At 47.8% G+C, this 24,580-nt stretch overlaps 1 protein-coding gene across 12 annotated transcripts in view; it reads left to right on the top strand.

Annotated features, from left to right (window-relative positions):
* Window positions 1–6,807: 6,807 nt before the first annotated feature.
* The window catches only part of nrxn1a (neurexin 1a), a 67,345-nt gene continuing 49,572 nt past the window's right edge, over window positions 6,808–24,580 (top strand). Inside the window, exons 1-5 of one of the 12 annotated variants that reach the window (XM_086016927.1) lie at window positions 6,808–8,299; window positions 8,894–10,110; window positions 17,858–17,875; window positions 19,161–19,190; window positions 20,089–20,100. In XM_086016927.1, coding sequence (XP_085873053.1) covers window positions 9,378–10,110; window positions 17,858–17,875; window positions 19,161–19,190; window positions 20,089–20,100 — 793 coding nt within the window. In that variant the 5' untranslated portion in view covers window positions 6,808–8,299; window positions 8,894–9,377. The remainder of the gene's footprint in view (window positions 8,300–8,893; window positions 10,111–17,857; window positions 17,876–19,160; window positions 19,191–20,088; window positions 20,101–24,580) is intronic. The other 11 variants (XM_086016921.1, XM_086016916.1, XM_086016919.1 and 8 more) reach the window with 11 other exon arrangements.

A 24,580-nucleotide genomic window follows, 5' to 3' on the forward strand; every position in this document is an offset into this window, starting at 1 on the left:
ACCTTTCTTTCTTGCCATGGTGAAATTGGCTCGTTTTAGGGGTTGTCTGTCAAGCACAAGCGAGCACACGAGTCAGTGAAAACAGTTTTGTGCCGCATAGACACAAATTCACTGAGCCATTCAACTAAGTGTTGCTCAAAAACAGCTCACGCTGTTTTTTCTTCACTAGGTGCCGAGAGCGATTCCACTGCATTTTCACTTGTATTTTCACTTGGCATTTCATCACCAAGCAATTGAAATACACTTGTCAAATAGTGTACCGATGTGGCAATAACATCTTCCCATACAAATACCCCAAAGCCCACGCCAAAAACCGCTGAACACGATTGTAACATTATCTGAAACTACTGGGAGAATATTAAATGTAAATTGTGTTCGAATATGATTACGTCTTTACAAAATGTGTGTGTGTGTGGGGGGGTGGTTGCCGTTACAGTTTTTCTGCCTTTAGCACAGCACTGCATTCTTATCTCACATTCCCTGTTATTACTTTATGATTTTTTTTTTTGGGTCACTTGGATATTACATTGTATCTGCAATTTAGTGTTTTTTTTTATTCCGCTTTTAAAACACATATTAACATTTGAACCTACGGCATCCACCAAAGGAAAACCTCATTGATTTCATGCTACTCCTGCCGCAATTGAGGTCAGGGAGGTGGGGTTGATAAATGGCCTTCCAAAAAAAAAAAAAAAAACAACCTCCATAAGCCAAACGCACACCAAAAAAAGGCCCTCTTGATCCCGTGACTCCCATCTCGAGAAGCGTTGATCCCCAATGTGCTCTCTTGGCGTCGCTTAAGAGGCGTTTTGTGACCATGTAAACTTCGTAGCGAGGCGGATGCATGATAAGAAAGCCAATGCGCACGCTCTCCACTGACTGGAAGTAAACACTCTCAAGTCGGACTCACGATGCGCTCAAGAGAAAATGGGACATTTCTGACCTGAGTCTTGTAGGATGTGCTGCATTTTGATTCCGTAATCTCATTAAGTTGGTGTTGAATTATGGCGCGAAATAACATTAATATTAATATTTGTTCGATTGTACTTGTCATAAAATATTTGGACAAAAACATCTCCTATCCACTACAAACGAACAGGTGTACGTTTCTGTGAGAATCTGTGTAAATGTGGTGGGAACACAGACAGTTTCAAGCTCCCCGGTAAACACCTGCATAAGCACGTCATGTCTCCAGCCAAGATTTTGTATGTTTCATAGTGCATCTATTCAGCAAGCAGGGAAGCTGACAAGCACAACAAATGTCACGTAAAAGTCGCTTTGTTTGTTTGTTTTCTCCGTGTGTTGCCGCGTCCGTGTTGTTTAAGACAAAGTTGGTGTGTGTAAAAGAGATTAGTGCTGATCTTAATTTGTCGGAGAATAAAGAAGCGCCGCCTGGCTTTCTCTCTCCGGCTGATTTCAGATAGAAGAAGCTCCGTCAGCAAGTTAAATGATTGATTTTCTTCATCATTTAATTTTTAATGAGCTACAATACAAAGCGAAAATTGGGGTCATTGGAACCTTTTGTGAGTTTTTTTTTTTTCTTCTTCTCTGATCACAAGACGCATTTTATTATTTTTATGTTCTATTCGCCAGTGGTGCGTGTGCGTGTTTCTCCTTTGCTTAAGACGTGACTAAATAAACGAATAAAGCTAAATCAGTTCACTCGCTGTAATGAACATCAGGACATTAAATTCGATTTTCCAGCCGTTATCACCTAGCAATTATCAATCTGATAAATCATAAAATTAAACATTTATGACCAAACTACTGTTACAAACATCATGTAATTTAATTCATTGAATAGATTCGACCCAATGCAATTACTGGACTCCATTGCCCCCAAAAAAATAAGCATTCATATTTTTTTTTATATTATATATTTATTTTAATGCATTCCAGATGTACTTCTAGTACTTTGTACTTTTGATGTGATTATTTGTTTTCTATAAATATTTTGTACATGTTTTTTTAATGTTTTTAAACATTCATATTTTTCCCTTTATATATATATACATTTTCCAAGTGTATCTCGATATGTTTGTATATAGATATATCTGTCGTTCGTCTTCTCATCTTGGCGTTGGTCTTTATCCCGTAAGTGAGGACGCCTTCACTGTAGGCACTACTCCTCTAACGACGTGTGTGTTTATGCCCGTGCGTGCGTGTGTGTATGCGTGTGTTTTCATGACAGCGCTCCTGCAGATCAATGATCCCAGTTGCCTAGCAACCCGCTGATGGCGAGGACGAAGGAGGAGGAGGAGGAGGAGAGCGAGTGAGCAAAAAGAGGAAGACGCGCAGAGGTCTGCAGAAGGAGTAAATGGACGATAGGAAGTAAGAGTGTGTCAAATCACCAGCCTGCGCGTGTGTCATTGTGTTGATACTATGGCACTAGAAATAGAACATGGCGCTGCCATGGTGACGCCAGCAGCTGATTGAATTATCTTTATCTTAAAGCGGGAACAAAGTGCTTGAGTAGGGGAAGGAAGGCGGAGGAGGAAGACGGGGGGGAGGGGTGGGGGGGGGACAGCAGAATATCACAAGCGGTGCATTTGGAAAGTCTTTTTCAATATGAGGCCACAAGCTTGGCTCACCTATCTGGTCACTTTTGTTCAAAGCCACATCAAGGAAGTATTTACCTTCTAAAAGTGAAGCGCTAGAAAGCATTTGGATCGCTTGACTTTTGCCACAGTTTAATTTTACAGCCCTACTCTACGTCAGCGAGTGCTGGGCTGTTGTTGAGGCTAGCATGCCAGCTAACGCTCTTGACCAGGCGGCGGTTTACTTGTGATCGGTTGAAATACGGAGTACGGTCGTCGACGTCAAATGGGTTGACTAAAACGAATGTACTGAATTTTGAAACCGGGGTGTAACGTGACAAAACGTGGCAAAGTTGGACCGCACGTATGGAGTGGCTCAGAGAAGCAGGCGGGGGGTGGAGAGGGGCTGTGGATCCCAGAGGACTCCTCCGTGACTGGGTTAGAATAACGCCAGCAGCCATGGAGGCTCTTAAACTTTATGGAGGATAGAAAATGGACAATTAGCATCTCCTATGTGGTCGTCATAGTAACCCTCCTCTCCCTGCCCAATCCGTGAGCCCCTCCAAGCACCCCCCTGCCTTGTCACACCTGCACGGACACTTGCTTTGCTGAGTCAATGAAATCGATCCTTTTGATTTTTCTCCATTTGCCTTCAACTGTGTTTTAACGTCTAGTCATTACCTCCGCCAAGGCCAGATTTGGTAGATATGTTATAGTAGTGATGAATTGCCGGGCACAATTTGTGGGGCACAATCACATGTGTCCCACAGCCATGAAGATTTGGTCCGTTATTTTTGGGGGGGGGTTTGGAAAGTTGTTTTATTTTGGTTTACTTTCAAGCTCCAAGTGGCATTTTTTCCTACTTCCTAGCAATCATCAACAACTACCAGCCTCCCGCAGGTTGTCATGCCGACACGGCAGCTCCCTCGCAGCTGTGCTCGGGGTTAAGGTTCAGGTTTTTTTATTTTTATTTTTATTATTTTTTTTTTTTTGCCCTCTTTCAGAGCAGCTAATGAACAGCCAAGCCGATGACCAGCAGCATGTTGTCACCACTGCACTCTTCGACATGTCATGCAAAGGTGAAGCCTGATAGCGTAGCTGAACACGCATCGTGTGCCTTTTTTTTCCAACAGCAATGTAAGAAAAAAAGAAAAAAAAGTCCTCCATTAATCATGACACAACTTCAAGGTAGCTTACGACACTGCAGTTGCTCCGATTAGTTTGGTTTGGTCTCTTGTTGAACAAAGCTGTCGGACAAATATGGGCTGGCTTCATAAGTTATCTTCATGGCCTCCACAAAAAAAAAAAAAAAAAAGTTAACTACGAGCTGCTCACTATTTAAAATATAAATCTGAATGTAAAAGTAAAACTGAATGAGATAGTTTTGGATCAGGTGTGGCACGGAAAAGGCAATTTAGTGGCTGATAATGCCCTTCACCTGCCCTCTGCTCTGTATTAAATAGAAAATGTACATTTTTGGGACAAACTAAATGTGCGTCTATGAGGTTTCTCTTTTACCCAAATTTGGTTTAAGAGAAGCTCACCTTCATGAACACACACACACACAGTCAATCAGGCTTTGTTTGGGCCCTGTCAGTCACTCTCATCTGCTGGTCAGCTGATCAATGCTAATTCCTGTCGAGACTTTTAATGACACACAGATCTATACATGGATGGACGGTGTTAGCACACACGCGCTAACGCTACGAGTTGCGATCCTTCTGATGAGGACGGCTCTCCGCTATTGTTATAAATGAGCGAGAGATTGCGGCGAGGTGACCCCCTCTCACCTCACACACACACACACACACACACACGCTTGCACGCACGCCCACGTGGCTCTTTGCACTATTGGCAAGCGGAATTAGTGAATGTACGAGCTACACAGAAACTCATTATAACGCGATTAGAGGCAAACCTCCCGTTTAATCTCATTTAGGACGGGGTGGCTGCCCGTCAAGCACGCTGGCGCTAACTTCGACGGCAGGTGCGAAGACGCCCCTCGTGCCGTGTTTTCATGTCACACGCACGCCATGCTGCTTCTTTCTATCATATCAGCAGCCCTGCAGCCAACGAACGTGTGTGTGAGTGTGTGCGTGCAGAAAACTCACACACACGCACACATACAAAGTGTGGCTTGCTCACACTCAGGCTTGCATGCGCAGGGATGCTGACAGTTGAATTTTTATTTTGGGCAGTGAATTCCAACACATATTACCCCACCCACATACGCACACACACAAAATATACATATATACGGTGTGTATATATATATATATATATATATACAGAGTATATACTGTGTATATATAGTCTCTGTGTGTGTGTGTGTATATATGTGCACAGTGACCTTCTGATTGCTGAGTAGACGCAGAGTCAGGGGCCAGTAGTTGCTGTCAGCCTGTCAAAGAGGATGATGCATGGATGGATGGATGCCTCCATTTTAGTGTTCCAAATGGGTGGAAAAATTCCAGTAAATATCCGTGGGAATTTAAGATGTGGGATGTTGAAAATATTCCAAATTGGAAACTGGAATTCATGGGGGATGACAATGGCAAGTTGAGGCTAGTTGATTGGAAAGGTGTACCAAAAATGGTCATAGGCAGTCTTCCATGCAAATTTGCTAGCTCTCCTTGCCCACATGCAAGGGCATGACAATATTTTTTTAATGGCTTTTATAAAAAAAAAAAAAAAAAATGTGTGTGTGCTTGAACGGCAGCATATCTGAAGCATTTCAGTACAGTTCCCAAGGTTTCCACTGTAAAAAGCAGCTTCGGTGGTAAACTGCAGGGGCTGACAGGACTGTGCCCTTGGACAGGTTCTTTCACAGTCACTTGTTGCTAAGCAGAATTTGAATCAGACACGCTCATAACTGACCATCAGCCAATTAAAAAAAAAAAAAAGCGTTGGTTGAGGTAGGGCACTGCCCCTGATATAGAGCCAGCGCTGTATACCATAACATCTGCCAAATGGGGTGGGGCACTGCCCCGAATGCAGAGTTGCTCTGCGCAGCCTTTATGCAGTGATTTACGCTGCTCTTGGGAAAACATGGAGGGGTGTTATTATTTGATAACGCCTTTTGCTCCAAAAGGTCAGCTTGGCCTGGAGATGGCGAGGAGGGAGAAGAAAGCCAAGCAGTTAGTTTGATGAGTTGGGGGGGGGGGGGGATTCTGGTGGTCAGTCCTTTGGGAATGCAAACGGTGCTGATGCTGAGATTGTTACCATAGTAACCCCCCCCCCCCCTCACACATCAGATCGCAGCTCCTCGGGCTGGCATTTAATGTCGGCGCGGCTCTCCGTGGTCTTAAATATGTTTAATATCTGCTTCACGGCCGCGTTGTGTGGTCGCACAGACGCTGTTAATCAGCCCCTAATGCCTCGCCGGAGTAAATACGTCCACATAAGCACGTATTAGCCCAAAAGGGCGCGGAGATGGCCGCTATTATTGGCGTGTGTGTGCGCGAGTGTTTGATCATTGTCTTTTCACAGGAGACAAAGCAGCCCGCTGCCAAATGTCTTCAACATGCTCAATAAAGGTGAGCTAAAGCGGAGGCAAAACATGGCCGAGCTGACCTTTTCCACCAGGAGACATGATTAACTTCACTGCTGCCATGACCCACTCCGTCAGGTTGAGCCTTCTTCTCAAAATGTACATTTTTATATTGAATACAGAGCAGTGACTGGTGGGTATAGAACAGGAAGCCTTTTTTTGCCCATTGTAAAAAAAAAAAAAAATTTTAAATACCTTTGGGGCAGTTGTGATTATGCTCTTTGAATTCTACCTAGCAACAAGTTTTTTTCACTGACCTATGGAATGCAACGCCTGATCCAGCAGATCCCACAAAACATTTTTAAATTTAATACAGAGACGTGTCCAGGGGAAAATGGTCAGCCTCTATTTTGTCATTTAAACAGCATGGGGGGGGAGAAAAAAATCCAAATATAACGCCTTTAGGGCAGTTCCGATTGTGCCCCGCCAATTCGACCTCGCCACAAGCTTTATACCTAACAATTTTCTGGACATGCAAGAACATTGAAAAAGAAAAGTGTGAAAAGGAAATACAGATGGAAAAAAATACAACCGTTTGTACATTTACACTTTTGCGTATGAACTGAAAAGTGAAATACAAAAAATGTCCTTTCAAAGCTTTGCGTTGTTTACGATGTGCTTGTACGAGTGCAAGCGTAGCCAAGAAAGAAGACAAGAGAGCACAGAGGACCATGAAAGCGGACACATCGCAAAAACAAAACGACTGTACATGCTGCGGTCACCTGATGCTCGCCTTGCTTGATTGGTGCAGGCCTCTCTCTCACACTCCCTCTCTCACATGCTCTTTCTCTCTTGCGCACTATTTCTCTCTTGTCAGCATCTGTCTCTCTCTCTTGACGTCTCTTTCGCGCTCATGAAAGTTCTGCTTCTGTCTTGATCTCTCTGTCGTGTGCCTCCGTCACTCCCATTCTCTGTTCTGTGTCTCCGGGCTCCATTTTCGTCGACAGGCGCAATGGCGCTCGGCATAAAAACGGGCACACCCTCATTCGCGTTGCGCCCACTGGGCGTTTCGGCAGATCAAAGGCGTTTTCGAGTACACGGCAGAAAGTAGATTCGACTTTCGAACGGGTGAAACCAGATCTAAGTTGCGGCGCAGGTGGCGTGACGTACTTTGCAAGTCTCGCAGGGACTTCGGCTAGTCTGTTTGTGCTTCCGCAACGCGGACTGCGCCTCGCGCCGAATTTAAAGTGAATGAGGCCAGCCGCTTCGATAGGCTGGGAATCAAGTCGGTTGTGTTCACTCTCGCAGCGGCGCAAACAGCCGAATTACCAGACGAAAACCGAACTTCTTGCTGGTCATGAAAATAGGGCCCTCTGTCTCTGCCGCTCACTGTTCTTATTCTGTCTCTCTTCGTCTCACTGAAAGTTCTGCTTCGGTCGCTCCTTCTCTCCATCTGTCTCACTCTCCTGCTCTCTATCTTTCTCTCACACTCTTTCTCTGTCTGCATCTGTCTCTTGCTCTTTCTCCCCCACTCAATCATTTCTGCTTCAGTCTCTCCATTTTGGGTCGACGTCTCCCTTTTCCTCCCTCCTCTCTCCTCATCTATCTATCTATATCTCTCTCCTGCTTCTGTCTCTCGGCCGCCTTCTGCATTCTACCTGTATGTCTCTCTCTCTCTCTTTTCCCCCTCTCTCAAATGTGCTTCTTTCTCACCGCATCCTGTTTGTTTCTTTCCCTCCCTCTCTCACCTTTTTGCATTTGTCTGTCTTTTTCTCACTCGTTTGGTTCTGCTTCTGTCCAGTGTCCTCCCCTTCGCTCTCTGCCTCTATTTTTTATGTCCACTTCTCTCTCTCTCTCTCTCTCTCTCTTTCTGTCTGGGTTCTGCGCCTGTGTCGCTCCCTCTCGCCTCTCCTGTCACGTGACCACCTTCTCGCTCCCTGCGTGCGTGCGTGCGTGCGTGCGTGCGCGCGCCTTTGCTCTCTCTCTGAGCATCATCCTCCCGACTGCACCTTTTCCTCCTCCCGGGAGTAAACCGAGAAACACCTCGTAGGTGAGGACATCCGTGTGGTCATTTGTGTGCGTGTGTGGGTGTTCGCGCTCGCGCGTGTGTGAGAGAGAGAGAGAGTGGATCGGCTCTCTTAACTGCCGCGTTAGCCACCCACCGAGCACCGACCACCGCCGGGCGTCATAGCCGCGGTGAGGTTCACCTCCGGCGGCAGCGTGAAGACGGAAGAAAGGGTGGCGGGGGTGGACGACACAGGATACTTGCGAGGTAGGTGGATCGACTCTTTTTTTTTTTTTTTCTCTCTCTCTCTCTCTCTCTCTCTCGTTTTAAGCTCGTACAATTCGGTGTCAAAAGTATTTTGGTGGTAGAAAAGGGTCATTAACGTGGAGCTAGGACACGACGAGTGAACCGCGGAAGAAGGGGGGGGGGGCAAATGGAAGCAATGGCCGCAAATCGACAATCGATATTTCAACCGCAGTCGCCCCAACGTCTGTCAATGACCAGCATGTCGACCCCCCCCCTCCCCCGCCCCCCATTGCTGCCTTTATTCGTCGCGTACGTGTGTATGCTCGACGGTTTGTAAATTCGACGTTTGAGTCATCCGCCGCAGCGCCGCTTTGCTCTTTTGTGATCAAGCCCACTAAAAAAAAACGAAAAGGGGGGGGGGCGCTCCACGGTGCCGCAAGACGTCGTATCGATCCGACAACCACACCAAAAAAAAAAAAAAAAAAAAAAAGGCCCTCAAAAGCCAGTTTTGTAATGAGGAGGTTCTGGAATGCTCTCCTGAGCTAGAAGACACTTTGAGGCCAATCTGAGTGTAAATGGAAAGTAGCTGATTGTGCCATCTTGCTTTCTCTGTAGGTGGCTGGAGACAGATGACAAGGCACACCTGATTTCCCCCCACACACACTTGCAACCTTGCCCCCACTGAGTAAGGAGGACGAGGAGGAGGAGGAGGAGAATCCTGCAATGACGGTGTCATTTCTCTCTATTAGCGGCGTGTGAGCCGCGCACACACACACATCGACGCTAAGCTCCGTGGGGAGTTTCCTGCTGGGGGGGGGGAGAGGGCCCGATCTAGGCCACCAAGATGGAGTTGGCACCCAGCGCAGGCAAACGCGCTCACCTGGCGCAAGACTGAGAGGGCCCGGCGCAGAGAAAGATGAGAACGGGAGTTTTGGCGTGAACCCACAGCACAATCCAGGAGGCAGGCTCTTTGACAAAAAGCGCAATGAGACAAGCTGTCCAGCTCTAGCCTCCGTCCCCCCTCCCCCCCCAGCCCCCTTTCCCTCCAAGTGTGTGTGTGTGTGCGTGCGTGCGTGCGAGCAGCACAGCAAGCGTGTGTATGAGTGCGATGGCCATGTGCGTCTGGGCGGCGGCCCCTCTGCTCTTCCTGGGCCTTTGCCTGTGCAGCACAGGGGGCCAGGCCCAAGGCGAGGTGCTGGAGTTCGGAGGCGTGTCCAGCCAGTGGGGCCGCTTCCCCGTGTGGAACGCCTGCTGCGAGAGCGTGCTGAGCTTCAGCCTGCGGACGCACAGCCAGGAGGGCCTGCTGCTCTACCTGGACGACGAGGGCTTCTGCGACTTCCTGGAGCTGCTGCTGCTGCGCGGCCACCTGCGCCTGCGCTTCTCCATCTTCTGCGCCGAGCCGGCCGAGCTGCGCTCGGGGGTGGCGGTGAGCGACGGGCGCTGGCACGCCGTGCGCGTCAGGCGGGACTGGAAGAACACCTCGCTGGAGGTGGACGGGCGGCTGGAGGGCTGGGCGGAGGTGAAGAGCAAGCGGAGAGACATGACGGTCTTCAGCCACACCTACGTGGGCGGGGTGACGGCCGAGCTGCGCGCCTCGCCGCTGCGCCTCACCGCGCCCTCGGTGCGCGACCACCCCGCCTTCCGCGGCTGGATGGGGGCGCTGAGCATCAACGGCTCGCTGGCCGCGCTGGACGCCTCCGAGGGCGTGACGGTGACGGCGGGCTGCGGGCCCGAGCACCGCTGCCAGAACGGGGGCGTGTGCAGCCTGGTCGACGACCGGGCCGTCTGCGACTGCTCCGACACCGGTTACCAAGGCAACGACTGCAGTGAAGGTAAGGCCCGAGAACCCCGCTGACCTCTTGACATGCATCTCATCTCACACACACACACACACACACACACACACCATCTCACACAATCTTGCACATTCCGAATGCAGTTAAACCTCAAATCCCAGATTTGATTCGGAAAAAAAAAGTTCACAAGCTGGAGCAGTGTTTCCCATTTACATGAATGGAAGTGGAATTAATCGGTTCCGGGCGCAGAATCAATTTAGGTTTTTCTTGTTTGCTAAAAAAGAAATTAGTGAATGCCTGCTTATTTGTATTTCAGCATTCACAAGTTTTTTTGTTTTTTTTACGTATCCCTCGTTATATATTGATAAACTCTCCTATTCACTGTTTGTGCCGGGCCAAAGCCTTATTTAACATAAGTCTTGGGGCATCTTGGCGCCAAGGAACTGCATTGAAGTAATCGACGAGTTTCATGTAGTGCTTTGCCGCCACCTCGTGGCATCTTGTGCCAAGGAATTACGTTGAAGTAATTGAGGGGTTACTTGTCATGCTTTGTCGCCATCTCCTTGCAGCTCCCGGCAATTATAAACCTCTTTAGGGGGCCGTCAGTTATTCCTCTGTTCGGTAGCAATCATGGTACTGTAATGCCTTCGCATGTGAGCAAGGAGAGCCACTTGCAAGGAGCTGCTGTCGGCCACAACTCATGACCACACATTTACACTGAAATAACTGGTCAACTTGGCTCACTCAATTTGAGTCACTCACTAGGCCACGCCCCTTAAAGCCACATACCCAACGTACTAATACTACACCTGGTACTGTAATTGTGCTAAGCCAATTTATTTCTCTGCAAAGTGCTACTTCAACATAATTCCTTGACGCAGATTTCTGCTTTCCCATTGGCTGGGCTTTGGCGCCATCTTGTGGTGTTTTAGGACATGAAAGGAAGAGTGCAAAAATACTGACAACTGAAGGGGAGCGAAGCAGGATTTGTGTGCAAGAATTGTTTTTGAGCAGGGTTGTTCATGAACCGAGTTTTGACTGTAGAAGGGCCCGCAACACTCACACACACACACACACACACGCATTTTTCACTCTGCTGCTGCTTGTCTCGGTGTCTGCGGACCGGCGGCCTTCACAAACACGACAAGCCGTGCATTCTAATGCTGCTGTAAATTGATTTCTTGTTGCCGTGCCGGCCAATTATTTAGTATGTGGCCCTTCCTTCCATGATCGTGATTCCCAACAATCGCGGTGCTGCGGGAGATCGTCAGGTGTGGCGCGGGAAATGATCAAATTCGAAAGCTTTGTCGCCAAGATTTCGAGAAATTCGAGAATTTGGTAGGAATTCATACAAAAAGTAATTGTAGAAAACCGGCCTATTTCTTTATGACAAAGAAACTAAAATTGTAACGTTTACAGTTTTTTTTTTTTTCAGAAGGAAGGAAAAAGGAATTTTAATCGATCACAGGGGGCGGCCATTTTGCCTCTTGCTGCCCACTGAAAATGACATCACAGTTGCTCAGGGCTGAAGTAACGACCAATCACATCAAATTGATGAAAAGCAACCGTGTCAATCGAACATCCCCTCAATAGAAATGAAGCGGGAGAGTCCGTGACGGGCCGAGTCCAAAAACAACGACGGCACGTACGCTCTCATTGGCCGGACTTGAGTCGGACTCGGCTCAGGAGGCTGGAAATCAACGTCGCTTACATTCTTGTCACCCGCTAATGGATTCACATCGATTGCGCTCGGCCTTCGCCCCACGCCCGGCGCGTCGCTGAGCGGCCCACGTTATGGCCTGCCAATACTTTGAACGCTTTGCGGCGTTTTAAGACACCTCTGTGCGTGTTTTCCTGTTCTTGCACCGGATTAGACTGAGCCGGTTCCAAGTCGTTAAATACATGAGAAAGAAAAAAAAAAAAAAAAAAGAAAGAAAGAGCAGACTCCCATTAAAACTAGAATAGCGCTTCGGAGGGGCCTAGCAATCCTCATTTGGATCTGCACCAAATTGCATTGAGATTCATGTATTATTCACTCAGAAATGAAGGAGAATGTTCACAGAGCAATAACGAGCTAAGAAACAGACAATGACGACAGAGGTAAGTATTATGCTCTTCAACGGGATGTTTTCTAGCCGCCCCTTGTTTAATACGGTCAAATCCGCCAAAGGCCAAAACAAGTGCCACTATAAGGAATCTTATTTTACGGCGAGTGCTGCAAATAGCAGCCGGCAACTCAGGCCCGCCGGCAACTTTCATCCTGCTCACCCTGCCGTTTATAAAAACACCCAAGAAGCCCCCGCACCCACTTTGCATGGCAGATCTTCCGAATAGTCAAACTTTGCTTCCTCGTGTCAAGTGGCATGAGCAAAAACCCCTTCATTGGCTTTCCCCTCAACTCCTGCAGAATGCGACGTGGCGGTGGTGGAGCCCTTTTGGCCGCGAATGTCGTCCACCACCCCCCCCCCCCCCCCACCCACACCGACATCCGATTTGATTTAGTCGCCTCGCAAACAAATGTGCATTCTTAATCAATAAGCCCTCTCAATTAGGCCATTTTGGTCCACCTCGGCTGCAGCCATCGATTTTGGCGACGGGCGCCGACGCGCTCGCCAAAAAAATGTCGGAGAGCCTCTCCGCGCGGCCGCCGTTTCTCACCGAGAGGACTTTGCAACTTCACACCCCTGCGCCTCCCTTTAGACACCCCCCGCCACCCCGCCCTCTCCCCTAACCTTACCCGGAGCCTTTAGCACAGACTGGCCACTGTTACCATGGAGACAGCACTAATAGGGGAGACCTCATGCCGTGAGCGTATCTCCGTCCTTGTGCTTCCTGTCCCCATCGCCGTTCCTTTGTTGAATCGTCCGTCCAAACGTCCGCCCGCCCGCCCGCCCGCCCCTCAGTCCTGCTGTTACTGTTTCCAATCAAAACGGGACTGATTAGCAGTTTTTCCTGAAGAATTACTCTTGTCAACAATAGACGTTGGTCGATGCGTATTGGCACAATATTGCTCTCCTTTGGTCGGAGGGATTTGTGGTGTTTAAAAAAAAAATAAAAAAATAGAAACCATGTCATTATTTATCAATTATATATCAGTCATTCTCAAAGTGTGGTACACAAAGGAATCACTGACTAAATAAAGGTCAGCTGCATTTGACTGTAGAGTTTGAGAATTAGGTATTTAATTTTTAAGGTTTGTTTGAAAAATGTTTTTAGGTACACTTATTTCACTTGTATGTGCAATACATTTGAATTTAGTCGTATTAAGAGCATTTTCCAATATTTAAGTGCAGTGTTAATGGCCTCCAATGCACAGTGACTTCCATTCATTTCGAATATACTCTTTGGAATAGAACGTTTGACTTTTTATGATGAACACTTGGGCCCAGTACATTTATTTGTTGCTCGTGACAGTACTTGGAGAGCTGAGTATTGATGTGGTGGAACTTGTTGTGTCAAAGATTCTCATGATCTTCTGTATTTACTTGTTTGCTCAAGTGCTGAGAGTCTATTCGGGAGGCAGGCCTTTGTTTTTACTAATTGTTTTCTAAACTACAGTGTTAATTGTTGTTTACAAAGCGTACTATTAGCAGGGGATTGGGCCGGGCCATTTTCCCTCGAATAGTGAAAATCTGTGAATAATTGATGCTCATTATAATTGCCATGGGGGGAAAAAAAAAAAATCACAAAACGCAAATAAGTGGGTGGTCGGGTTTTCCACAAATAACGACTGATTGATCCCCCCCCCCCCCCCCAAAAAAAAATCTCCAAATCCCGAAAATGTTTTTACTATGAAATATTTTGATTTGGCATGATCTCATATCCCCCATTTTTTGGTGTGTGGAGATGACCTGAGGCACCTTGAATTTTCTCATAACTAAATAATGCTAGCCAATTAAAATAACCTTACCAAAGCATGTGCACGGTTTGACGTTAACTGCAGCTTTACAGATGCCACACGTGCAAGCGTGCATTGTGTGAAGGAATGCGACAGGCGGCGCCATCAATCATACGGGCGATAATTACATCTCACCGGTTGCACCGCCTGCTGTGTTTCACTGCCGGGGTGAAAAAAGTACTCATCTATTTGCTGTGAGGCGTTTAAAAAAAAAAAAAAAAAAAAAAAAAAAAATCATTCAAATGAAGATGAAGTGAGGCAAAGGTTTCACTATTTCACACAATTTAACTCATACTCTGTTGTTTTGATTTGCAAACCAGGCATCCGTGCCTTCATAGACCAAATGACTTAAATGACTGATCGATCGATATCCAAGTAACCAATGGCGACGGCTCAATGAGTGCGAATGTATAGTCGCAGTGTGGCGTGCCGTCTTACCAGGCGAGAGGGAGGCCGAGCGTTGATCAATGGCCCTGCAGAAGCTGGAGAATTACATCCGATCGCTGCAGGTCCACACACACACGCACGCACGCGCACGCGCACACGAGGTGCGCATGCGCGGCACAAACGGCACACGGCGAAACACATTAGCGCGTTCCGCAAGGCTCTGCCATTAGTCACAGCGGCCGCGCGGCTCTTCTGGCTAAACGCAAGCAGACGTACATTTTACACCCGGGCTGATATATACTGCACGGCGTACGACGGCTACTTTTAATGGCCTCTTTTATTTGCATACAGATGGATTCACATTTTCTATTGCGATTGATGTTGCCGCCGGGAAGCGATATGCTCGCAGCAGGAGCGCTTTAATGGCGGCCGTCTCTTCAAAGGGATGTGAAAACAAAATCGCCTCATGTCGGCATTATGCTCAGACGTTTCATTTTCTCGGTAACCTTTGTCGCACGCTACGCCGCGAAGCCGCGCGAAAATTCCCCCCGCAACTTTGAATTATGCTAATGTCGCGTTTTAGCGTCTCTGAGAGCAGTGCGAGCGTTTGTCGCTCTATGACGGACTGATGCTAACTCAGCGGAAAACATTCGGATGCAAAAAACACTCTTGGGTAGTGAATGTAAAACAATGAAACGAAAAACTACAGTGCATCTTCGCCGGTTTATGACAGATTTTTTTTTTTTTTCCTGTGGCGTCGCTCAAGTTTATGAGCAAGTCGTAAGGTTAAAATTGTTTGGGATTTTTCGTTACAGCTAGTTTTTATTTCGTTTTGACTTTTGTTTTTTTACCTCATTTTGCGTTAATAACTTTTTAGAGCAAGTTTGTTAGTTTTGATTTTTACCAAAAGGCTTAGTTTTAATTTAGGTCTCATTAGTTTTAGTTTTTTTTTTTTTTATGTATATATATGGAGTGTTTGTTGAGTGCAAGATAATCAAACGAAAAAAAAGTCACAAATGATCGTGTGATTCAGCATCGTCATCAGGCGTCTGCAGAGCTCGCTAATGAGCTGGTCATTTGAATCGGGTGTGTTGGAGAAGGGAAACATCTAAAACATGCAGGACAGGGGCCCTCGAGGACCGCAGTTGGCGACCCCTGCTCCAGTGTAGACATTATCATAGTTGAGTTCATTCCGGTGTACTGTGGTCGTACCTGCGCCGTGTTGGGTAACAAGCGCCGACGCGTGAGGCCTTCTTTGGAAGCTGAGTCGGTCATCCAAGCGCTTTTTACGCAAGCAAGCTTTCCACTTACTCAATCTTCCTTCTGTTTGCCAGTTGGCCTTTTCGGCAAGAATTTTGTTTACGTCAAGCGCCGGTCAGCCTGTCCCAGCTGGCGCAGTTCGTCCCAGAAATCTTGGCCGAGACTTGTCTCGCAGTGTTGCGCAATCCAGCTGCAATGGAGCAAAGAGAGAGGCCCCGTAAATGTGCTAAAACCCTAAATGTATATAATCCGAGCAATAACCACACGGGGCTGGACATTTTGTCATATTTCGCGCCTCTGACGGGGGTCGACTGTTCGCGACGGCGTTCCGTTCCTACGCCGGCGACATGAACCGCATTTTTTAAATATGTGTATTAAAAAAAACTCCTTGGCTGTGAATTTAAAAGAATGCAACCCCTGTTTATTGTTCCCTGGTTGACAACGTAGTTTCTTTCCTATAGTGGCGAGGTCACACAAATTTGTACGCAAGTCTGAATGGGCCATCATGTGTCACTAACGCTACGTGACTGACTTTACTACGCTAACCAAGTAGTAAAGTTATAATTACAGTGAATATTTATATGAAAACAACTTCTTGCCCATATAAGTTTTCCAACTTAACGTTCTTTACTGTCTTATTTGCTTTGCGCAGCAAGCCAACATTTTGGCTGAACTCCGTCGATGTCAAATTCCAGCTAGCTTGTCCCAGCTGGTTCTTGTTCTTCTTCGAGACCTTTGGAGCAAAGTCAAAGGTCCCGTGACTGTGTTTCAAAGCCTGATAACGTCCCCAAAAAGTTATCGGCCTGGTCTGCAAATCACCAGGGACATTAGTTACGCCGTCCACATATCTTTTTTTTTTTTTTTTTTTTTTTTTTTTTTTGGCCGCGCATTTGTCTCAACTGGCGTGGTTTGTTTTCGAAAGCCCTTCACACTCATTCCCTCCGCGTTTCTCTTGTTTTTTCCGACTGTCAGCTGAGAGGAAATGAAATGGCCGAATGATCAGCCGTGGGCCTCCATCCTCCTCCTACGCTCTCAATTATTACTCGCAGCGCCTCGTAGCGCCTCTCCAGTCGAGAACCCGTCGGCCGCATTTGCATATCCCCGCGCGATAGCGGCCCGTCTGCAAAACGTGTCCTTATTGCTCATTAGCCAACCGCCGGCCCGTCGCTCCGAACGAGGTGGCGATAAAGTCACCGGGAACGAACGTGAAACTCAAGTGAATGACTTCGGTGGCAACTCGGGGTTTTCTATGGACTCGAGATTGTCCGTACACAGGAATTCCTCTTGACACTTTCATTCATCTGCGAGAATGTTTACAGACCCTGGTAGGTCTATATATATATATATATATATATTTATATATTTATTTTATAATCTATTCAAAGTACAAAAAAACATGACATGGATTAAAGCGGGCAAGCGTGCAAAATAAGTAGATGCATGAAATGCCGTACGGGCGAAGGTCTCGTGAATAGCGACACGGCAGCGCGATGTCGACGATGTGATAAAACGTCACGCGTGGCGGCGGCGGCGGCCGACGATTGGCCGCGCCCCTCCGGTGAAGTCACGCTGAACCCGGCTCGTTAGGCTCGCCTCGCCCTTGAGGCCCCGCGCGCAGGCGGCACGCTAATCGCTCCACCTGCACAAGGGCACCGGCGCGCACACGCACGCACGCACAGACACCCGTGACAAACACACGTACACACTGACGCACTGTTGTTGAACCTTGCATGCCCCCTCCTGCACTGCGACGCCATCCCCCCCTGCTATTCCACATCATTATTACGACATCATCATTTGTCAGTGCGCGTGTGACCGTGTGTGTGTGTGTGCGTGCGCGTGGATGCGCGCGAGCCCATGTGTGTGTGCATGCTATCTGTCGGGGTGGGCTCGGGGGAGAGGAAGCGGCCTCAAGGTAAGTTTTGGGGGGAAATTGGCTCTCCAACCCTAACCTGCAGGTAGGAACGTGTACAACGGTGCTCTCTACCCACAAGTGTGTGAGGAAGTGAGTCCATGTGCTTTTTTTTTTTTTTTTTTTTTATGCAGCTGTGCGTGTTAGTGTGCGCGTGTGTGTGAGAGGACCAGTCAAATGTTGGCGTCTGCATGCGCGTTGCCGCGGTAACCCCGGAGCAGTGTGCATGTACAGTAAGTAGTAGCCATGGTAACCGGAGGGCTTGGCATGCATGTTAATGAATGTCTGTCTCTCTCTCTCCTCGCCTGGCCGTGACACCCGCCCAGAGCACAGCTACACCCCAGGTAGGTCGCCCTGACGCACCCTCGATAGCCTCCCGACGCCCTATTTCCTCAAATTGTGGGCGTTTTTACTGCAACGCACGCCGCCGGCATCTGGCGAGCCGAAGTTTGCGGCAGGGTTAAAAGTATGTGAATTTCTACCTTCTGCAGTTGAGCAAACAAAGGGCCAAGACAATAACGCATGTAAGCGGCTTGCTCCAAAGAGACGTTTGCGTCTTCTAAACATGCTTGCGCTCAATAGAGGCTTTACAAATTTGACTAAATAAACACAAACCAAAGCCTCCTGTGCTTGAATAAATGAGCACCAAATGAACCGAATTGGAGCCTGACTCTTAATAAATGTTTGTTGCCCTTTGCGGTGGAGTAAGTGGACGCAAAGGATGCAGTCGGCCAAGTAAGCGCCTTACTCCCAATCGACACTCGTTACGCTGCAGTTGAGTAAGTGAGCAAAAAAATGAAAGCATTTGCGCGAATAAACGCCTCACCCCAATAGATGCCGCACACACTCCGGTTGAGCGCATTTGTACAACAAAGAGCCTCCACTCCTCAATCGACATTTGGCACCCTCCGCATTTGAGGAAATAACCACTCACGAAATGCATTTATGTGAAGAAGCACCGTACCCTTAGTAAACAAGGCGCACCCAATGCTATTGAGTGAATCAACACCAACAAGGTGCGTTTGTTTGATTGAACGCCTTAATCTTGATAGATGCAGTAGCTGCGATTGTGTAAGTCAACACAAATTGAACTCATTTGCATAGCTAAGCGCCTTACGCCTTATAAATGCCGGTGCAACTAATCAGCCGCTATGCGAGGAAATGCGCCATTCCTGCTTATCTCGAGCTTTCTTCTTGGCGCACACTCTGTTCATCCGTTTTTTTTTTCACTTGCTCTTCCATGTTTAAAACTTCAATCGCACTGCCCTGAGTAGTTTTTTTTTTTTTTTTTTTTTTTTTTTTTTGTACGTCATCATCCGCCGTTGTTTTGGGTCCGCTCCCTGGCCTCGCTGCAAACGCATGGTGTGGCCCCCGTAAAGTCTTTTTGGTCGCAGCCACGCCGGTAAGTGCCACATTTGCCCGTTTCACGCTTAGGCGCGCACGTACAGTAGTAGCGGGTAGGCGTTAGCGGTCGTCGCGGCGCGAGGATGAGTAAGTGCGGACGCGTCAGCGAGCTCTTGGGAGTGGCCGTTTCCACGCAGCGCACACGCGTAGTTAGCGTGCCACACAACACACTTGACGCCCCCATGATCCTTTGCTGTGCTGACTGTGCTCTTGTTTTCCTTTAAGGTCTGGCACACCTGATGATTGGCGACCAAGGTATGGGCTCTTCTTATCTCACTTCCTCTTGTTGCTCTGCTACATAGCATCAACCCCGAAAACCCCGCCCCACCCCCCCACCCACGCACACACACACACACCTCCCCCCACCCTCCCCGCCCATCCTCCATCTTCATCACCACATGGCGCAGGGAGGAAGTTGTCTCTCTAGGCGCTGAACCAAGGTCAGTTCTTTCCTGTAATCGAGGTTTTTTTTTGTTTTTTTTCCCCCTCCTTCTTTTTAAACGGTCCCGTGAAAACGATTATTGGCTTTTTTTTTTTTTTTTTTTTTTAATTGAAGCCCAAATGGATGAGTTCAGCGTTTGCGCTGGAACGAATAAATTGTGAAATGCGGCTTTTCAAGATGATTTCAGAGGCGAGGGAAAGATGAGAGAGCAACTTCCCGCCAGCTCACTTCATTAGGTACGGCAGTGCGTCGCCCGGTCGCCTCGTACCTCCTGAAGTGACACGGGAGCGCCTTCGCATTGCTTGGCTCTATCGGAAGGCTTTTTTTTGGGAGGGGCGGGGCGGGGCTTTTACTCTTCCACCGCTTCATTCGTCATCGTGTGCGTATGTGGACAAGTGTGGCAGCTCTCCCGGGATGGACATTCATCCCCGTGTTTTTGCCACCTTTTCATCGCCTTCCATGGTGCCCATACACTGGCTGGGGGGGCTTGGGGCATGTCTCTCCAAGCAGATGTTCCCGTAGTGTATGAAAGCAATTCAGAGAGCGTCTGCTGCTTCTTTTTTTTTTGAACGCGGCCCAAAAACAAGTGCCATCGCCACTCTGCCGTTTGATACACAATGCCAAATTTTTCAAAAAAGAACCTTTTTTTTTTTTTTTATGCCTTTTTTCCTTCTCTGTGCCCTCTTTGGACTGCTCACTGTGTGAATTTAGGAAGGCTCCGAGGTATTTCACTGATTTTCCTTTTCGTGGCCCCGAATGGTTTTGCCATACAATGCATTGGCGAGATTGTTTGTAAACAGGGGTGGGCATACAGCCTGTGGCGTTCTTTTGATCCAGACCAATAAGCATTGGATTTATCAAAAACCTCTTTTATTTGGTGCATTACTATCGGATAATGTATTTCTAATGCACTTCATTCTCAGAAAGACTATCTTTTTCCTCAAAGATATAGCCGACAGTTTTTAAGAATTGACTATTTTGCTTTTTTTCTGGGAAATATATGTTATTCTCTCAAATAAAACGAGGTCTTACTACTTTTTCCCCCAAAATGACATCATTTTCAACTTTTTGTTAGATGACAACTTTTCTTTCTTTTGTCTTTTGTTGAAAATAAACAACTTTTGTTAAAAATAAGCAACTCCTCACAAAAAGACTTTTTAAAGAAGTTATGCAGGTTATTAACTAAACAGTACAAATAAAAAGATTAAAATAAATTATTTGTTTATTATTATTGTTGTTAGAGTTATCTCTTTTACACATTTTACAACTCAGATTTTATTTATTTGTTTGTTTGTTTGTTCGTGACCTGCAAATGAGCTGTCAAAATCAACCTTTGACCAGGAAAGTTTGCCCACCCCTGGTTATACTTTCCAACTCACCGCTTTAGTGTTATTAAAATGTGAACATGCAGGTAAGCTGCTGGTGCATGTGTGCGCGTGCGTGCGTGCGCGTGTGTGTGTGTGTGTGTGTGTGTGCACGTGCACGCGGGTGCGTGTGTGAAGCTGCTCACTCACGTGCCCTTACGCGTGCGAATGAATGATTGGGAGCTCTGGCCCAAGGGGGGCGCCGCGCAAAACGGTAGGTGCCGCACCGCATGACGCTGATGAATGCACTGATTGGCCCACGCGACCACGCGGTCCCACTGCGACCTTTGATTGGGCGGCCGGACATGATGACGGCCGCCGTGCGCTCGATACGAAACGCTCCATCAAATGAAAGAAGCGGAGGACGGAAATATCTTGAATGCAGCGCAAATGACGGCCGCGACCAGCAATCACGGCCTTACGATTCGCAAGCTTTTTCTTTTTTTTTTTTCTCGATTGCTGGCCGTATTCGAGTGTATGCGAGTTGTATGCCGCTGAAGCCTCGAGAAGAGAGCGCCGCCGAAAGTGTAATTCCTTCATCTTCCTTGGCGCTTTACGTCGCTTGATTAACTAACACGAAAACAAATAAAGCTAACCTACAACAAAGCGTTTTTGAAAAAACCAAAACACATAAAAAGTAATGGAGCAGCCCAGAAACTAATTAAAGCGAACCAAATTCAGTATCGCCTTTCGCTCTGCTAGCTTAATGCTAACTTTAAATATCACCAATGTTGCGGTGATGTAACCCCTTAGGCAACAGTCATATAGTCTTAATCCTCTGTGAAGAACACCTAATATTAGTGCCGTACTGATGAGCTAAGAGGCATTGAGATGGCTGAATGGACAGTATATCTGTCTGTCTTATAATGCCCCCAGGTGGACAAGGAAATATAAATGACAAGACTACACAATCACTTACATTTTACAAATATCCTTAAGGAAAGCAAACTACATCCGCACAACATTTTCAGTTTTTTATTCCCCCCCTTTCGTGGTGACTTCAAGCAAAGCCAAACCTCTCCCGCGTTTAAAAGTCACTGTCAAAGAGTATTGTTTGGCGGAGTGGAACTTTTTACGCGGGGTTCCGGAACCTTCCCCACTCTATCTGCGACTGAACACGCAACCGTGCCTGCGCCACGTGAAGGTCGTCAAATGGCGCCGACGGAGCCTGGCTGAGGTTAGCTGGGCCAAAAGAGGCTTTTTGAGGAGCCCGCGGAGCCCGAATGACTTTCCTTTGAGGGGGCGGGCCGAGTGTCTTTGAAAGATATACGGCACGCGTGTCTGCGAGCGGGAGCAATTGAGGAAAAGGCGCGCGAGAGGAGTTAAAGCGGCGGCGATAACGCCCGTCGCCGCGCCTGCCCGTGATGCGCGGCGACGGGCGCTATCTGCAAAGGCGCAGCGCCGCCCCCGTCTGCCCCGCGGGGCGTCGCTGCTTGGGCCCGGGGACGCCAGCCCCGACGGCGAGCCCCGGACCTTTCCCCTCCCACGAATGAAAGCACCGCTATCTTTCTGCCCGGGAAAAAAAAAAAAAAACACAGCACTTTGAGTGAGGGCGTGAAAATGCTCCAATGGATTTTCTTTTCATTTCGCAAAGCGTCCTTTTCTTTCCTGAAGCTACAAATGGCCCTTGTTTTTTTTTTTTTTCTTCATCTAACTTTCAAAAAAAACAACAACAACAAAAAAAACCAATTCCAGCTAGTCCTCCTTTCAATTTTAAGATCAGTTGAAGAATACAAAACGAAAATTGAAATGTGATCTTTAATTGGTGGACTTTACATCAATAAGTCAGCTTGTTAGCCACCACTGTCGGTCCGGAGCACCACTATGATCCGCGAAATGATCCCTCATCCATATTACATCAAGGACGACCGTGTTCGAAACGTGTCAAACTCTTTTTTTTTTTTTTTTGCCGCGGCCCGCATCGAGGTTGCGCTCGATGATGCGCGATAACCTCGTCCAATCGTTACGTACTTTGCATTGATTGTTTCTGTATCGTACTGCATCTATTTCAAAATGAATACAATTTGAAATCCAAAGTCATGGAAGCTAGGGCCAGCTCAATATTAGGGGATAGCGCTTCTCGTATCCCTTCAGAGTTGTCAATTCGCCATAGAAACATGAAGGTGACATGTTATGACGTGTCGGGCCTAAACGGGCCTCGGGTTTGCCGCGTCATCGTAATGGCTTTCACCGCCCTTCGTCTGTTTTCGATGTACGGGAAACATCACGTCGCACTCGCTTGGACGACATTTTGCTCTTCCCGCTTTTCTTGGAAAAGTGCAACTGGGGAACTGCGCGGCGTGTAGATGTTTCGCTCGGCTGATCGTGGGGGCGGACGAGTCGACGTATCTCGACGAAGGCTCGTTAACAAACTTCCAGGTCGTGTAGCCGCAATTAAATCAAGAGTGAACAATTTTTCTTTGTGTGTGTGTGTGTTGGATTGAAAAGCAAATAGCCAAATACTGAGCCACTTTTTATTATTTTACTTGCCAATTGAAATTGGAAAGCACGATTAACTCAGTGAATATCCATGACCCTATCAAAAAAAAAATTAAAACATATATAGATTCCCCCCCCACATGCTTCAAACACATTTAAAGCTATTAAAACTGTTCACGTATTAAAATACACATTTTAAAGTATGTTCTCACTCTCTCACTTGTGTAGTTCTTCAAATTGTGTAGTTAAGGTAGTTTTGTTCTTTTAACAAAAACCTGCTAGCCAAACGCTAACGTACAATATGAGACGCCATAGACTGGCTAACAAAAATGATCATAGATGACGTCGACTGAATACTGTAAAAGCCCTTCAAAAGAATTGCTTCAACACCCGCGCTTTCGCGAGAGCGCCAACGAGCGCTGCTCGCCGATTCTCGAGCGGACGCGTATTGAGCTGCGGCAATCCGATCGGAAAATACGCTTCACGGCGAGCGGCGGGCTTTTCCCGCCCGCCCGTCCGGCCGGGAATCGTCCGTAGCCAAGTCGTCCGGGGGTCAAGCAGCGATCGGAGCGTCTCGAGCAGCGCCGGGGGAGAGTCCTCGCCACGTAATTGGCTTGTTTGTCGTGATTAATTTATCCGCGCTTCCTCCAGAGGCCGTTTGTCCGGCTAATAGCGCCGGTCGCTCGAGTGTTCTCCACATCAATCCCGGCAATCTGCGCCGCCGCGTCGTCGAGTGGTCAGCGCGGTGACCTTTAAACGTGTACATGAGCGGGAGACCAAATGACACACACACACACACTCAACGCTCGCACACAATAACCTTTAAAGAGTGCCTGCTGAGTAGGTGAGAGTGTGCGCGCCCGGTGTAAATATGCATGAGTAAGGCTGCCCGCGCCAATTCTTCACGGTCAGCGGACGGAAGGCGCCGGAGCCAGTTTGAGGCGCGTGCGCGCGCCGGCATGTCGTGCGTGCCCGGTGTGAGCGTTTGCGCTCAGGGGGAGGCGGGTGGTGAGTCATCGCTTGTGACACATCAAGCGTCGGCAAACCGAGCCAGCACCCCACGAACGCGTTTCTCTTGCGGCGGCCGAGCGCGCAGATGGACGGGCGCTTCGCCGGCCGCCGCCTTTGTGTCAAAATGGGCCTCTTGTCTTTTTCCTACCTCCTCCTCCTCCTCCTCCTCCTCGTCACTCCGGGACACGCACACACGCGGGAAGCTCTTTGCCGACTGCGCCATATGCCCGCTCGAGGACGGTAGCAGCCGCCAAGGCGCCAGAGAACCAGTCGCTACCAGTAAGGTACAACATGTCCTGTGCCTCTTACTCACCCTGATCCCGGAGGGACAATAAAAGTCGCAACGGCCCGATTCATGTTTAATAAAATACGCAAGGCAAGAAAAATAC

Source organism: Filicampus tigris, chromosome 19 (genome assembly GCF_054856515.1).
Source record: "Filicampus tigris isolate MCC_2025a chromosome 19, RoL_Ftig_1.0, whole genome shotgun sequence".
Lineage (NCBI taxonomy): Eukaryota > Metazoa > Chordata > Actinopteri > Syngnathiformes > Syngnathidae > Filicampus > Filicampus tigris.